Source organism: Lycium barbarum, chromosome 6, assembly GCF_019175385.1.
Source record: "Lycium barbarum isolate Lr01 chromosome 6, ASM1917538v2, whole genome shotgun sequence".
NCBI lineage: Eukaryota > Viridiplantae > Streptophyta > Magnoliopsida > Solanales > Solanaceae > Lycium > Lycium barbarum.
In genome coordinates this window covers 100,487,797-100,503,061 of record NC_083342.1, presented here as the reverse complement: position 1 = coordinate 100,503,061, position 15,265 = coordinate 100,487,797, and the positions used below count along the sequence as shown (strand labels likewise).

The 15,265-nt window shown below is 31.6% G+C and overlaps 1 protein-coding gene across 1 annotated transcript; it reads right to left on the bottom strand.

Annotated features, from left to right (window-relative positions):
• Window positions 1-3,941: 3,941 nt before the first annotated feature.
• Window positions 3,942-11,750, bottom strand: LOC132645039 (uncharacterized protein At4g15545). The gene is made up of 9 exons (XM_060361782.1): window positions 11,308-11,750; window positions 11,155-11,223; window positions 7,757-7,813; window positions 7,426-7,468; window positions 6,815-6,907; window positions 6,425-6,679; window positions 5,937-5,979; window positions 4,309-4,387; window positions 3,942-4,221 (listed from the first exon to the last, which is right to left on the bottom strand). The coding sequence occupies exons 1-9, from the start codon at window positions 11,566-11,568 to the stop codon at window positions 4,129-4,131; spliced, it is 993 nt and encodes a 330-aa protein (XP_060217765.1). The 5' UTR covers window positions 11,569-11,750; the 3' UTR covers window positions 3,942-4,128.
• Window positions 11,751-15,265: the final 3,515 nt, after the last annotated feature.

Sequence of the window (15,265 nt, the reverse complement as noted above, 5' to 3'; positions counted from 1 at the left end):
ATCGTGATATTAAAAATAGTTGTCACAAATTATTTGTCGTTTTAGAAGTTCAAGGCACGATTAATTATTATTTTTTCCTATTTTACCCTTAGTAGAATTTTGTCATTAATGAAGATGAAACATAAATAAAGTAAACATTTAATGGAGAAAAATTATAACATAGACATAAATAAGGGTAAAATTAGTTAAACACTCCTCTTTATTAATTCTTAAGAGACGTGTAAAGCAAAAAACGACAAATAATTTGATCGAAGGGAGTATATACTAATGCGTGACTATCATGACAAAACAAACATGCATGCAGAAATCTTTCCATAAATTGAGAAATTAAAGACCAAACTTGACCGACATGAAAAAAGGTGCAGTTTAGAGTTGTTGCACCCGGTGCATACTGCATTACACCCTAGAAAAGCTAATTTACAAAAACATTAATTATTTGTAAGCTAATTCGCCCATTTTCATGTTAAGAGTACAATTAATAGTTTCTTGAATGTAACCACTAACATCCCATTTTCCTTTTTCCGTGTCCTCGTCCTTCTCATCTTCAGTATTTAATTCACATCCATAGATTCTTCAAATAGAGATCCTTAATCAATTCGCTTTTGGATTCTATGTGGTCAAACTCAGAAGTGTTCCTTTCTTTTTCATTTTTTATTTTTTTATTGTGCTTCACTTTCTCTTTCGAGGGTGGATGAAGCTCGTGTAGGATCCAAAACTAGACAACGTGATGTTCCAAGTTGAAAGTGAATTTTAAAATGTATATCTATTTTTGTTTTTTTACACACACGCACACATACATACACACACATATATATATATATTAGATGGCTTATGCCCGTGCTGCGCACGGGCCTAACACTTCAGATTATAGTGTATAAATATATGTAGTTGTGTTTAGATAGTGATAATATATATATATAGACTATGTTCAAAATACGATTAATATAACATTGCAGTTTGTGCTCCGTATCTAAAACTTTATTATATTAGTGTTTGCTACGAATACGCACGTGGCAATGAATCCATCATTGTTGACTTAATGAGATACTTTGGAAATTACATGAATATTGTTTGATTTTTTAATACGGGGTGCACTTTTTTTTTTTGACATTATTAATTTGCACTATTTTTATGCATATATATATATATATATATATTTAATATGGGGTGTACTTTTTTTTGACATTATTAATTTGCACTATTTATATATATATATATATATATATATTAGAATTATGGGGCCCACAATTTTTTTTTTGCACCTTTTTTTTTTACATTGTTTGTTTTTTTAATATGGGATTCACTTTTTTTTATATATATTGCTTGATTTTGTCAATATGGGATACTATGTTCAAAACATATATATATGGGGTGTACTTTTTTTTTGACATTATTAATTTGCACTATTTTATGTATATATATATATATATATATATATATTAGATTATGGGGCCCACAATTTTTTTTTGCACTTTTTTTTGACAAAATCAAGCAATATATATATAAAAAAAAGTGAATCCCATATTAAAAAAAACAAACAATGTAAAAAAAAAGATGCAAAAAAAAAAATGTGGGCCCCATAATTCTAATATATATATATATATAAATAGTGCAAATTAATAATGTAAAAAAAAAAGTACACCCCATATTAAATATATATATATATATATATATATATATATATATATATATATATATATATATAAATAGTGCAAATTAATAATGTCAAAAAAAAAGTGCACCCCGTATTAAAAAATCAAACAATATTCATGTAATTTCCAAAGTATCTCATTAAGTACAATATTAGTGTTTGCTACGAATACGAACGTGACAATGAATCTATCATTATTGACTTAATGAGCTATTTTTATGCATATATATATTTATATATATATATATTAGAGATATGGGGCCCACAATTTTGTTTTTACACCTTTTTTTTTTACATTGTTTGTTTTTTTAATATGGGATTCATTTTTTTTTATATATATTGCTTGATTTTGTCAATATGAGATACTATGTTCAAAACATATATATATATATATATATATATATATATATATATATATATATATATATAAATTATGGGGCCCACAATTTTTTTTTGCACTTTGTTTTTTACATTGTTTGTTTTTTAATATTGGATTCACTTTTTTTTATATATATATATATATATATATTGCTTGATTTTGTCAATATGGGATACTATGTTCAAAACGCGATTAATATAACATTGTAGTTTGTGCTCCGTATTTAAAACTTTATTATATTAGTGTTTGCTATGAATACGCACGTGGCAATGAATCCATCATTATTGACTTAATGAGATACTTTGGAAATTACATGAATATTGTTTGATTTTTTAATAGGGGGTGCACTTTTTTTTTTTTACATTATTAATTTGCACTATTTTTTTAATATTAGTTGTTGTTTAATATATATGGAGCTCACAATTTTTTTTTTAATATTAGCTGTTGTTTCTAATATTAAGAAGAGGGGCCCACAATTTATGGGGTGCACTTTTTTTTTTGACATTATTAATTTGCACTATCTTTATGCATATATATATATATATATATATTAGAATTATGGGGCCCACAATTTTTTTTTTGCACTTTTGTTTTTGACATTGTTTGTTTTTTAATATGGGATGGTGCACTTTTTTTCCGGACATTATTAATTTACACTATCTTTATGCATATATATATATATATTAGAATTATGGGGCCCACAATTTTTTTTTTGCACTTTGTTTTTTACATTGTTTGTTTTTTAATAGTGGATTCATTTTTTTTTTTATATATTGCTTGATTTTGTCAATATGGGATACTATATTCAAAACACGATTAATATAACATTGTAGTTTGTGCTCCGTATTTAAAACTTTATTATATTAGTGTTTGCTATGAATACGCACGCGGCAATGAATCCATCATTATTGACTTAATGAGATACTTTGGAAATTACATGAATATTGTTTGATTTTTTAATAGGGGGTGCACTTTTTTGTTTTTAGACATTATTAATTTGCACTATTTTTTTAATATTAGTTGTTGTTTAATATATATGGAGCCCACAATTTTTTTTTTAATATTAGCTGTTGTTTCTAATATTAAGAAGAGGGGCCCACAATTTATGGGGTGCACTTTTTTTTTTGACATTATTAATTTGCACTATCTTTATATATATATATTAGAATTATGGGGCCCACAATTTTTTTTTTGCACTTTTTTTTTTTTGACATTGTTTGTTTTTTAATATGGGATGGTGCACTTTTTTTTTTTGGACATTATTAATTTACACTATCTTTATGCATATATATATATATATATATATATATATTTTAATATTGGATTCACTTTTTTTTTTTTTTATATATATATATATTGCTTGATTTTGTCAATATGGGATACTATGTTCAAAACGCGATTAATATAACATTGTAGTTTGTGCTCCGTATTTAAAACTTTATTATATTAGTGTTTGCTATGAATACGCACGTGGCAATGAATTCATCATTATTGACTTAATGAGATACTTTGAAAATTACATGAATATTGTTTGATTTTTTAATAGGGGGTGCACTTTTTTTTTTGACATTATTAATTTGCACTATTTTTTTAATATTAGTTGTTGTTTAATATATATGGGGCTCACAATTTTTTTTTTAATATTAGCTGTTGTTTCTAATATTAAGAAGAGGGGCCCACAATTTATTTTAGTTGTTGTTTCTACTATTAAGAAGAGGGGCCCACCGGACGACGATAAAGTGAGCCTCAACCGGCTCTTCTTAATAGTAGAAAATATTGAGTTCTGCCAGAGCTAACTCATTCTTGCATCTGCCCCTCTGAATGAAGAAATAAAGCCTTGCAGCTCACAAAGGTCACAATTGACCACTACTCATATTTTCAAAACTCAAAATATTTGAATTGAATAAAATGTACATGGAATTCTTTTTTGCTGGTGAAGCTATAAAACAATAAGTCGGGGTTACAAAAGAAGAAGCCCCAATGTAGAGAAACAATAATTACAAACTTTTGGTACATTTAGTTTATTCAGTCACTTTACAGTAAAAATACATGTAACATGTTCCAATTGTAGGATGATTACGTTCAAGCTTTGGACATTTTATTGGGCATTACGACTTATCAACCCTTCAAAGATGGTATAAAGGTCCTTGTTTTCTTCACCAAAAATTTCAGCTGCTTTCCGCAAAGTTTCCTGAAATGTCCAAAATAAGCTTCTTATAGTTGTGCAGAGCAACGTATGGTAGTTAATGTCATAAAGATCACGTGTGGCAAAGCATACCTCTTTTGTCTGCTTGTGCGCGTTTAATTCCTTGACATTTGCTAGAAAACCACCAAACTGCTCATACGATAGCCGGCTCCTGATAATGCACAAACCATCCATGGTATGAAATAGAAGCTCAATAACTCATAGAATATACAAAGATGAAACACAGAGCATATCACAAAGAACACAGCAAGTTCGGTTTTCTCACTTAGTTACCTTGAGAAGACTGCTAATGATGAGAGTTATGCGACTTTAAATTTTGTGCCATATTTGCATTGGTAGAGGGTCTAATTAAGACATTTTACAGTTATCCCATTGAAGAGTATAATTTAGTCCTTCCCACATAAAAGAAACAAGGATTTCCGACATGCTAGATGAAACAAAGGGTAAAACCTATTTAGCAACAGACATTTTTTTAATAAGGATGTCGCAACAGACGTTAAAGCATATAAAGAAGAAATTTAATGATGTAAGTCCCTTTGGTTCATTTCGGGACAACAATTTAATCAGTTAAATGTGCCGCGAGGTGCTCACAAGAGCCATACTTAAAAGAGGAAATAGATGCCGAATCATATTTTTGGTACAAGAGATCTCCAACTTATGCATTAGTTTTCTCCAAGTAAATATATATAGATGTTATAATTCTCTGAGTTAATGATATCAAATATAATAGTTGTTTCATACCAAAAAAAAAAAAAAAAAAAAAAGGAAGATTGGGGTAAGCGTTATGACCCTAAGTGGTGGGTAGGGTTGTTCACAGTTTGGGTTAAAACCAAAACCAAACCGAAAATTTAACCAAACCGAATAAAATAACCGACATTTGGTTTGATTTGGTTTGGTTTGGTTTTAAATTTGAAAAACTGATAATATTTGTTTTGGGTATGGTTATAATAAAAAATAACCGAACCAAACCGATAATTATATACATAAAATTTATAATTATTTATATGTATAATATTAGCTTTTCATAAATAATTAAAGATATTTTATACCTTTTAATTATTAATTTAATTTTGGTCTACTTATTTTTAAGGCCCATGTCTTAAAAGAATATGTCCAACAATCCAAGCCCAACTCTAATAAGTTGTAAGCATAAGGGTTGTTTGTATTTTGAAACCTCTGTTTGACTTGTTCTTTTGAATCTAAACTGCGTTGCAAGTTTGGTCCACCTGATTTGCCAACAGCGTGTCTTTCCCTCAATATGCAGCAAAATTCACCCTTGTGGGCCGTGAGGAAAAAAGAGTTTCATAAGAAATTTGAAGAACGTAGAGAGAGAATATTTGAATTGTCACGGCTAGTCATAAACCGAAAAACCGAACCAAACCGACAATAACCAAACCGGTGGTTATTATTTTACTTGGTTTGGTTATGGTTTTAGACATTTAAAAATCGACTAAATTGGTTTGGTTATGGTTTTAACCAATAACCGACCCAAACCGAACCATGAACACCCCTAGTGGTGGGGACTGTATAATCAATTTTAAATCTGGACTTTCTTTTAGATCCTCAGGGTACGTTGTGATGATCAAAATAAGTATCTTTTGTCAATCCTACATATGCGATTAAACTTTCTCTAACAAAATGCAATTGATCAGTCAATACAAAATAGTTAATAACTTTGCTTTCAGCGGCAATAGCTTTACCTGACTTGTCGGAAGAACTCTTTCCCATCCACTCGAGTTCGTGCTGGGATAGTACATGCGAAAGTGGTGACACTCATGTCAGACCTCAAAACAAATAAGGCTTTAATTTAGTAAAATTAAGGAGGAACTAGTGACACAGGTAGGCATGCATGCACTATTTTTTCTCGAAACTAGTATGCATGCACTATATAGAGGTGCAAAAGAGTAGTTGCCCGGTGGTACTTAGACCGCATGGTATCCAATGGAAGGTGGCGATTGCGGACACAAAACCGTCCATTATCCCCTGCAATACCTTACTCAACATAGGCCCTCAACTAGGATGAACGCGTTTCATTATGTAAAATTTATTCATCCCAGCAACATTTGAGCTGAAGATAAGAAGTGTCGTATATTTTAGACTGAAAAAACACCACAGATATTTAATCATGCATGCCAAATTTGAGCAAAGAAAAGGAACCCGATATGAGTTCTTTAGAATAAGAACAAACCAGTTTGTGATCCAGTTTCAAGGCCTGACATCGAGCCATGCTGACCAGAGGATGTAGAAAATACTGAAGATCTGTCATCATACATGCCTCTTGCTGTTGAGAATGAAACAGAATGTCTCCTTGGAGATAGTGGTCTTGGCGACCTTGAAGGAGACACAGATGCTGAAAGACTTGGAGGGGAACCAGGAGGAGTAAGACGGGGGGTGCTGCTATGTGATGCTAACAACAGGCCTGCTGATATGCGAGGCCTAGAAGCTGCAACCATTGAATAAATATAAAAGCTTCTGAGTAAGTTACACAATGTAAAGTGGTGTTTCGTAGATTATAAGTTGCTTAGCCAGAGGTCATTGACAATGTCAAAATACAGACAATTTGGATTTTGGAGCATACTTTCTGACTCGGCATCCTCTGAATGTGAATATCCACTCTCTGTTGACTGGCTTCGATGAGGAGGTTTTGCAGGCGGCAAGGAAGAATCTTCATCTGAATAATTTAAACTGGCTTGGTTAAGTAATACTTGTAAGTTGAAAATGCTGCTTTAAAGTGCTCAGAGATAAAATATCTTTCATTTAAAGAATTGGCAAGAGCTGCTTGTTTCCTTGTACCCCCATTTACCAAATGGAAAAAGAAGTGCCCAAAACATATGCTACGAGAAAATGAAAAGGGAAGAGGAAACGACTCAAGTACATTAGACTATACCAACTGTGTATGAAAAAAGATGCACAAAAGATTTTCAAATCATAAAACCGTTAAATCCTTAGAACAAATAATAAATAACCTCATTATATCCTCATGAGAAGAGAAAAGTTCCTATATCTAATGCTGTGGAGAAATGCTCTAATAAATATATTTCACATAGTAAAATCTGGAACATAATTCACATAGTAAGCTTTAGAACATATTACACATGGCAAGGTTTGGAACAACAGTATGCATTCACACAAAGATATTTATTGAATATGAGCAAATTGCAGATAAAGAATATGACCAAAAAGATGAACCTGATTGGGTTTGTCCATTTTTAGTATAATCTGGAGCTCCAGCCTATCAACCACCAAAAGCGACAGATTATTAACGAGGACGATACATCCTTTACATACAAGATTAGCAGTTAATAGTGTTGCCAGTTCCCAAAAAGTTTCAGCAACCCAGTTACCAGTTTCAAAAAAAAAAAAAAAAAAAAAAAAAAAGCTTCAGCAACCAGAAATTTAGCCATCTCACGTAATATTATAGTACCCTCAAAAGCATTATTTTAGTTCCAGGAGTACTATTATCCGTAGTTGATAAACAACAGGAAGATGGAAAAACCTTCGATTTCATACAAGGACTTACCAGGTTGTCTTCTTCCTCATTCAGCGATCGCATTAGTGTCTTTCTGAAGGCTTCCAACTGTAATTTTCAAGAAATCAGTCTTTTAGAACAAATAAGTCCAGTAGCGAAACCCTAATACTACTGTAGATTCATGGTTTCAGAATTTCGGGTCACGAGGAATAGCAGGTTTGAAAGGTTGAGTTCATAGAAGCTAACACATGTTACTTACCCAAAAAAAAATATTATATAAATATATACAGACACGCATGTGCATGTATGACACAGCTTAAATAGAGAATAGCTACTACTGCTGAATTCGGGTGATGTGTATGAATAAAGCTCCATTTGTATGTTCAAGTGAATAACGTAATTGAATAGACCGCATTGTAAGGGTCATCCTTTCTGCAAGCACTGAACTATTAATTTTTTTTGATGAAGTAAGTGGTTGAATTGAAAAGCATCAAGTAGATGCAAGAAAGTTACAGAGAAAAAAGTAGGTGATAACTCCAGAACACAAAAAATATAAGTGAGATCTGGGAGTTAAAACCTATAGCAAAAATCAAGGCTGTTGAGCCATTGAGAGGGAACTAATGAAATCTAAAAGGGAAATTGCATCATTTACAGGGGAAAGATTGCTCCAGCTAAAAAGATACAGTAAGCTTTTAGATCTCAGGGAGCAGTTAGGAGTTGAAATCCCTTCATGACACCTGCTGTTTCTTTCCATCCAAATACACCAAAATATACAGGCTGGTACCATTTGCCAGATTTTCTCGATGGATCTATCCACTTTCCATAGGCTCCAACTAGCAACTGCTTCTTTTAGGGTGAGTGGTGTTGACCAGCTAATACCAAAAACTGCACAATACATGGACCAAATGTTTGTTGCCACAGGGCAATGTAAGAACAAGTGATTCATTGTCTCATCTGTAAGGTGGCACATGAAGCATCTACTAGCTATCTGAATACCCTTCTTCTTGAGATTGTCTTGAGTGAGAGTACCATTTAGAAGAGCTGTCCAAATGAAACATTTGACTTTTGGAGGGAGATTAGTCTTCCAGACCAGTTTCCAAGGCCAATGGTCAGTTAAAGCATTTGTCATGTTAAGTCTGCTGTAGCCTTCCTTGACTGTGTAGGATCCTTTGCTTGAACCATTCCATTTGAGACTGTCTGGGATGTGAGGATGTACTGAGCAACCTTCTAGCAGACCGTACAAATTAGTAAGCTCACCTAACTCCCAATCTTGCAAATTCCTTCTGAAGTTTAAGTCCCAAATGTTGCCTTCTGTATTGTTTGCGACTGTTGCATCCGGATCAGTAGCTACTAAGCAAAGCCTAGGATGAGACTCTTTCAATGGAAGATTGAGAAACCACCTCTCTTTCCAGAATTTAACCTTGTTACCATTCCCAATCCTGAAAGACACATCTTGGAAGAATTCATCCTTCAAATTGTTAATGTGTTTCCAAGGTCCCACTCCATGTGGAGCTCTGGTTTTCTTGGTGCACCAATTATCTTGTCTCCCATATTTGGCACTGACCACCTCTTTCCATAAAGTTGATGTTCCTCGGTTGAATCTCCCCCACCATTTCAAAAGTAGACTCTTGCTGTGTTTGCTTAAATCTCTTATGCCCAAGCACTGAACTATTAATGCGGTCTAACTTTTTTTCTTTTTCAACCGCATTAATAGTTCAGTGCTTGCAGAAAGGATGGCCGATACAATAGAAATATGTAATGTACATGTAATTACTCTAACCAAAGGACATTGTTGGAAACTATAAAAGTACTTGATCGGGTAATTGCTAACTGACAATGACATACTCTATAACAGGTAGGAGCTTTCTTCACTCCACAAGGTCCATAAGAAGCCACAAATTCCCTCTGGATAAAGTCAAGCTAAAGTGCCTTAGACAAAATACCCCCAATAATCTTGTCTTCCCACCCTTTTCCCCCTTCCTCTTTTATATTACTCTCTTAAATATATCTTTTATTTCCAAAAATACTACAGCTTTTGTAATGGCAATTGGAATAATATTAACTCCTATTAATTCTTATTTATGTATGTCACGCCAAATGTTCTATGGATACACGCTATTCAATGCCCCGAAGGATTCTTTAATTCTACAGAATCTAAGAAACGATCAAAACTAGAATGATTTTCGAATTTGATTCTATAAAGATTCAAGTTCTATTTTTGAATGAAATCTCTTATCAATCCATAAAGCAGATTGCTTTTTATTCAACTAGCTTCTATATTAGAGGTCTCGATTTCGAACCCTGGGAATGGAGTCCCCTTCGGCAAAGATTATCTTGCCCCATAGTGGACTATCCAGGCGAATGGCATGAATCCGGAGTTGTCAAGCCAATAGACTTCTGATAACAGATGCTTAAGCAAAAAAGATCTTTTCTTTTTTTTGAGGTAAAAGCCAAAAAAAAAAAAACACTTTATTTGAAAATTGGCAGTTGTATGTGGAATTTGGAAAACACCTTAAACCCTGTTTTCACTTTTTTTCACTTTGAGTATATTCAAACAACCAAATATTTTTTGCAAAAACTATAACCAAACACAACTCCAACTTCAAAATTCCAAATAAAGTAAAAAAAATTGGTTTTCACGGTCAAACGCCTACTACATTATGGGCTATTAAAAAGACACCGAATCCACATGGCGACCTACTTAAAGCTTCAAACTTTACTCATCTTGAGCTATAAAACCATTGAATCTCAAAAGCTATAATCTTCAGACAAATGCAAGTATAGACTAAGTAGGCGTTTGGCCAACCCATGGTTTCAAACCCCAAATCATCCAAAAAGGCATGATTTGGGGTTTGAAACCATAGTTTCAACTTTTTAAAATATAAAATTTAACCCATAAGTTTATATTTTGTAAAAAAAGACCCATAAGTTGGTAGATATTTTTAATAATTACCCTCATCAATCATTTACCAATCTCATTAACTTCCACCAACCTTTATTTATGTCTACCAACCTTTAATTTATGTGGGAAGATTATATTAAAGAGTAGTTACATTACTATTCATGTTAAATTTTCGTTTTTATTGAACTAAAGTTTGATTAATTGATGTTGCATTTTTTAGAAAGGCCTTCTAGTAGTGTACTAATTTTGTTATAAACTATAATTTGCTCATTTGGTAAGATTATATACGAATTGAGAATGTTTGGATAGTTTTCACAATTTGTGGGGTTTTTATGTCTATAAGAGAAAATACAACTTAAAATATCCAAATTGTATGTTCAAACTATGTCCAAACGGGGCCTAAGTAAAGCAACAGCAGCATCATTTAGTCGACAAATTAAGACAATTTGCTTAACTCTAAAAACCCATAATCCAGTTAACCCCACCCCCCCCCCCGCCACCAAACCCACATTTTTCCAAATGAGCATAACAAAGTGAATAATAATACCTTAGTAAGGTCACGATTAAGCTTCTTGACAGTATTAGACAGCGCTGCATTCTCTTTCACCAAACTCTCCTGCAAAAATTCAACGGCTATCAAAAAAGTCAACCCCCCTAGTCAAAGAAGAAAGAATGCAAAACGGGTCGGGTCGGGTCGGACCTTGTCTTGCTCGGCGCGTGTAAGTCTATCGGAGGCGTCGGAGAGTGAGGAGTCGAGGGAGTCGAGTTGTGAGCTAAGGTCGTTGATGATGTCATCCCTCTCCGACAGCTGGCGGCGGAGCGCGTCGGCTTCAGATTCCAAGGCGGAGATGCGCGTGGAGAGAGCAATGGAAGTGATCTTACGCGCCACATCGAGTTGCTCGAATGGATCTGACGGCAGTACTTCCAACACTTCCTCGGGCAGATCGAATTCAATAGGCATTTTTTAAAACTTTAGTTTTTCTATAGTACAAGTACTATTATATTATTGATGTTTTTAATTTTCTTTTACAAAACCCCATCTGTTTTGTGTTTGTGGAATTATTATTGTTTATAGTTTTGTTAAGAAAATAGTGTGTCCACAAGGGGAAGGTGAGGCGGATAAGGTTGTTTTTTGGAGTTATTTCTATGAGCCTGTTTGGATTGGCTTATAAGTTGGCTTATAAGCTGTTTTCAGCTTTTTTGAGTGTTTGGCTGGCCAGCTTAAAGTCATTTTATGCTTAAAATAAGCTCAAAAAAATAATTGGACCCATTTGACTTAGTTTATCTAAAGCAGCTTATAAGCTGAAAACAGCTTATAAGCAAAAAAAAATAAGTTGGACTACCCCAACTTATTTTTTTCAGCTTATAAGCTGCAAACAGCTTTTAAGCTGTAAGCCAATCCAAACGGGCTCTATGTGTGGTTGTTTTTCACCTTTCTCGCAAGTTTTCTTGTTTTGTCATTTCCTTTGTTTGTGTGTGGTTACTTCTCTCCTTTCTAGGAAGATTTTGTTTTGCTTGCTTTATGGCTCTTGATGCCTTCTTTAAACAGAATCACATGTAACCCATGTTTGGATCAATTTCGTTTGACGTTTGAGAAAGGATATTTCAAAGTTAGAAATACAATTCATTAGAATGATGTTTAGTTACTGTCGTTACAATACATAGAGTCTAATGGTTTTGTTGAGTCTGTTTGGTCTAGTTCCAAATTTGTATCATATTGCTGAAATAAGTGTGATATTTAGAAAATATAGTTTTAAAGAGATCTCGATTCACCGAAAAGATATACTCCCTTTAGATTAAAAAAAGAGTTCACTTAGTCATTTGCACACCCCTTAAGAAAATATGAACTACTAGACAAATATAAGTAATTTGACTAAACTATCCCTAATTAAATAGACATTGAGATTTGATCATATAACACTTAATAGGGGCACATCTGAAAAAACAGGATTAATTCTATCTTGATTTGATAATTGGACACTTTTATTTATCCAAGAAAAAAAAAAGGTTAAATTGACACTTTTTTTTTTTTTAATCTGGAGGGAGTATTATTTAGTATTTGATTGGAACGGACCAGAGAAGAGAGGAATTGATACATATAAATAAACTAGACGGCCTATGCCCGTGCTACGTACGGGCCCGACACTTTAGATTATAGTGCATTTATGTGTATGTAGTTGTTTTTTAATAGTGATAATATATATATATATATATATATATATATATATATATATATATATATATATATATATTATGTTCAAAACACGATTAATATAACATTGTAGTTTGTGTTCCGTATCTAAAATTTTATTATATTAATGTTTGCTATGAACACAAAATCAGCAAATTTATTAATATTTTTTAAAAGAGAAGACTTGTTTAAAAGGAAACTATTTCCTTCTCTTTGAGATAAAACAATAGCAATATTTAAGCATCAGTTGATACTTTCAATTTTAATTCGATTAATTTAAAGGTGTAAAATACTTATTATTTTTTATCAAATTTTGATTTGGACAATTCTAATTCAAATTATTAAATTAATTTTACATGTTTAAAACGAAACAAAGTAGAAATTGATTTTTTATTTAAATGAAGAAATACTATTTTTTAATTTTTAGTAAATATTCTCGGTTTAGCTCATTTTACTTGTCATGTTGTCTTTTGCATGATTTTTTAAGAAAACGTCGATTAGAATAATTTGACTAATTTACCTTATTCATTATTTGATCTACATTTGATATTTTTTTTTACGACATTAATTTCTTTTCACATTTATTAGAGTAAGAATAAAAAAGTAATTAAATTCTATCTTATTTTTAAAATATAAATATTTTAAGTATATTTATTTTAGTAAACATAACAAATAAATGACATGGCGGAATAGCAAATACAACAGTTTAATATCTAGATTAGAGCTCAGACTAATATAAAAAAAGAAAGAAAATTGTATGGTTTGACTACTTAACCTTTTGAAGAAAAGCAATTTCATGGATTGACACGCACGTGGTAATGAATTCATCATTATTGACTTAATGAGATACATTGGAAATTACATGAATATTGTTTGATTTTTTAATAAGGGGTGCATTTTTTTTTGACATTATTAGTTTGTACTATTTTTATGCATATAATATATATACATATACTATGTTCAAAACACGATTACTATAACATTGTAGTTTGTGCTCCGTATCTAAAACTTTATTATATTAGTGTTTGCTACGAATACAAAGTCTGCACTTTTTTTTTTACATTATTTTTTTTTAATATGGGGTTCACTTTTTTTTTTTTTTTATATTACTTGATTTTATTAATATGGGATCCACTTTTTTTTACTGTGAGTTTGGAGATGGTGGGATCCACTTTTTTTTTTTATATTGCTTGATATCATTTAGTATGGGGTCCACCCTTTATGGGGTGCACTTTTTTTTTTTTTTTGACATTATTAGTTTGTACTATTTTTATGCATATACTATGTTCAAAATACGATTACTATAACATTGTAGTTTGTGCTCCGTATCTAAAACTTTATTATATTAGTGTTTGCTACGAATATAAAGTCTGCACTTTTTTTTTAACATTTTTTTTTTTAATATGGGGTTCACTTTTTTTTTTTTGGATATTGCTTGATTTTGATAATATGGGGTCCACTTTTTTTTTCTCATGAGTTTGGAGATGGTGAGTTCCATTTTTTTATTGCTCGGTGTTATTTAGTATGCCCCCCCCCCCCTTTTTTTTTAAGGGACAACGGACGACGAAGCATAGGTCTAAACCCATGTTTTATATAGTTTTTTTTTGTTATATTGCTTGGTGTTGTTTAGTATGGGGCCCACCCTTTTGGACATTATTAGTTTGCACTATATATATATATATATATACTATGTTCAAAACACGATTAATAAACATTATAGTTCGTGCTCCGTATTTAAAACTTTATTATATTAGTGTTTGCTATGAATACAAAGTCTGCACTTTTTTTTGACATTGTTTGTTTTTTTAATATGGGATTCACTTATATATATTGTTTGATTTTGTCAATATGGGATACTATGTTCAAAACACGATTAATATAACATTGTAGTTTGTACTCCGTATCTAAAACTTTATTATATTAGTGTTTGCTACGAATACAAAGTCTGCACTCTTTTTTTTGACATTGTTTGTTTTTTTAATATGGGATTCACTTTTTTTTTTTTATATTGCTTGATTTTGTTAATATGGAGTCCACCTTTTTTTTTAAGTATATATATATATATATATATATATATATATATATATATATATAAGTATATATACTTAATATTACTATATAATATAAGAGCAAATGTGAGGACTTTTGTAGTCCTCACAATAATTTTCCAATTTTTTAAAACTTTTTAATTAATTACTTTTAGGTCCTAATCTTATTTATTTAAGTTAATTTTTTGATTTTTTGTTTTTAAGGTCTACTTTTCAAAAGTTATCGAACCTGGGGGCTTTTGTAGTCCTCACAATAATTTCCAAATTAAAAAAAAAATTAATTACTTTTAGCTCCTAATCTTATTTATTTAAGTCAATTTTTTTGTTTTTTGTTTTTAAGGTCTACTTTTCAAAAGCTATCGAACCTCCTACCTCATTTTTCATATTCTTTGGTTTTCTGGTTGGTGCTCGATATCCGC

What these genes read in the sequence shown, in the direction of transcription:
- LOC132645039 (XM_060361782.1), bottom strand. Translation starts at nt 11,568, where the DNA reads ATGCCTATTGAATTCGATCTGCCCGAGGAAGTGTTGGAAGTACTGCCG. An exon ending in CACGCGCCGAGCAAGACAAG is followed by an intron (nt 11,224 to 11,307) that starts GTCCGACCCGAC and finishes GAATTTTTGCAG; the next exon opens with GAGAGTTTGGTGAAAGAGAA. An exon ending in CGCACAAGCAGACAAAAGAG is followed by an intron (nt 4,222 to 4,308) that starts GTATGCTTTGCC and finishes TGGACATTTCAG; the next exon opens with GAAACTTTGCGGAAAGCAGC.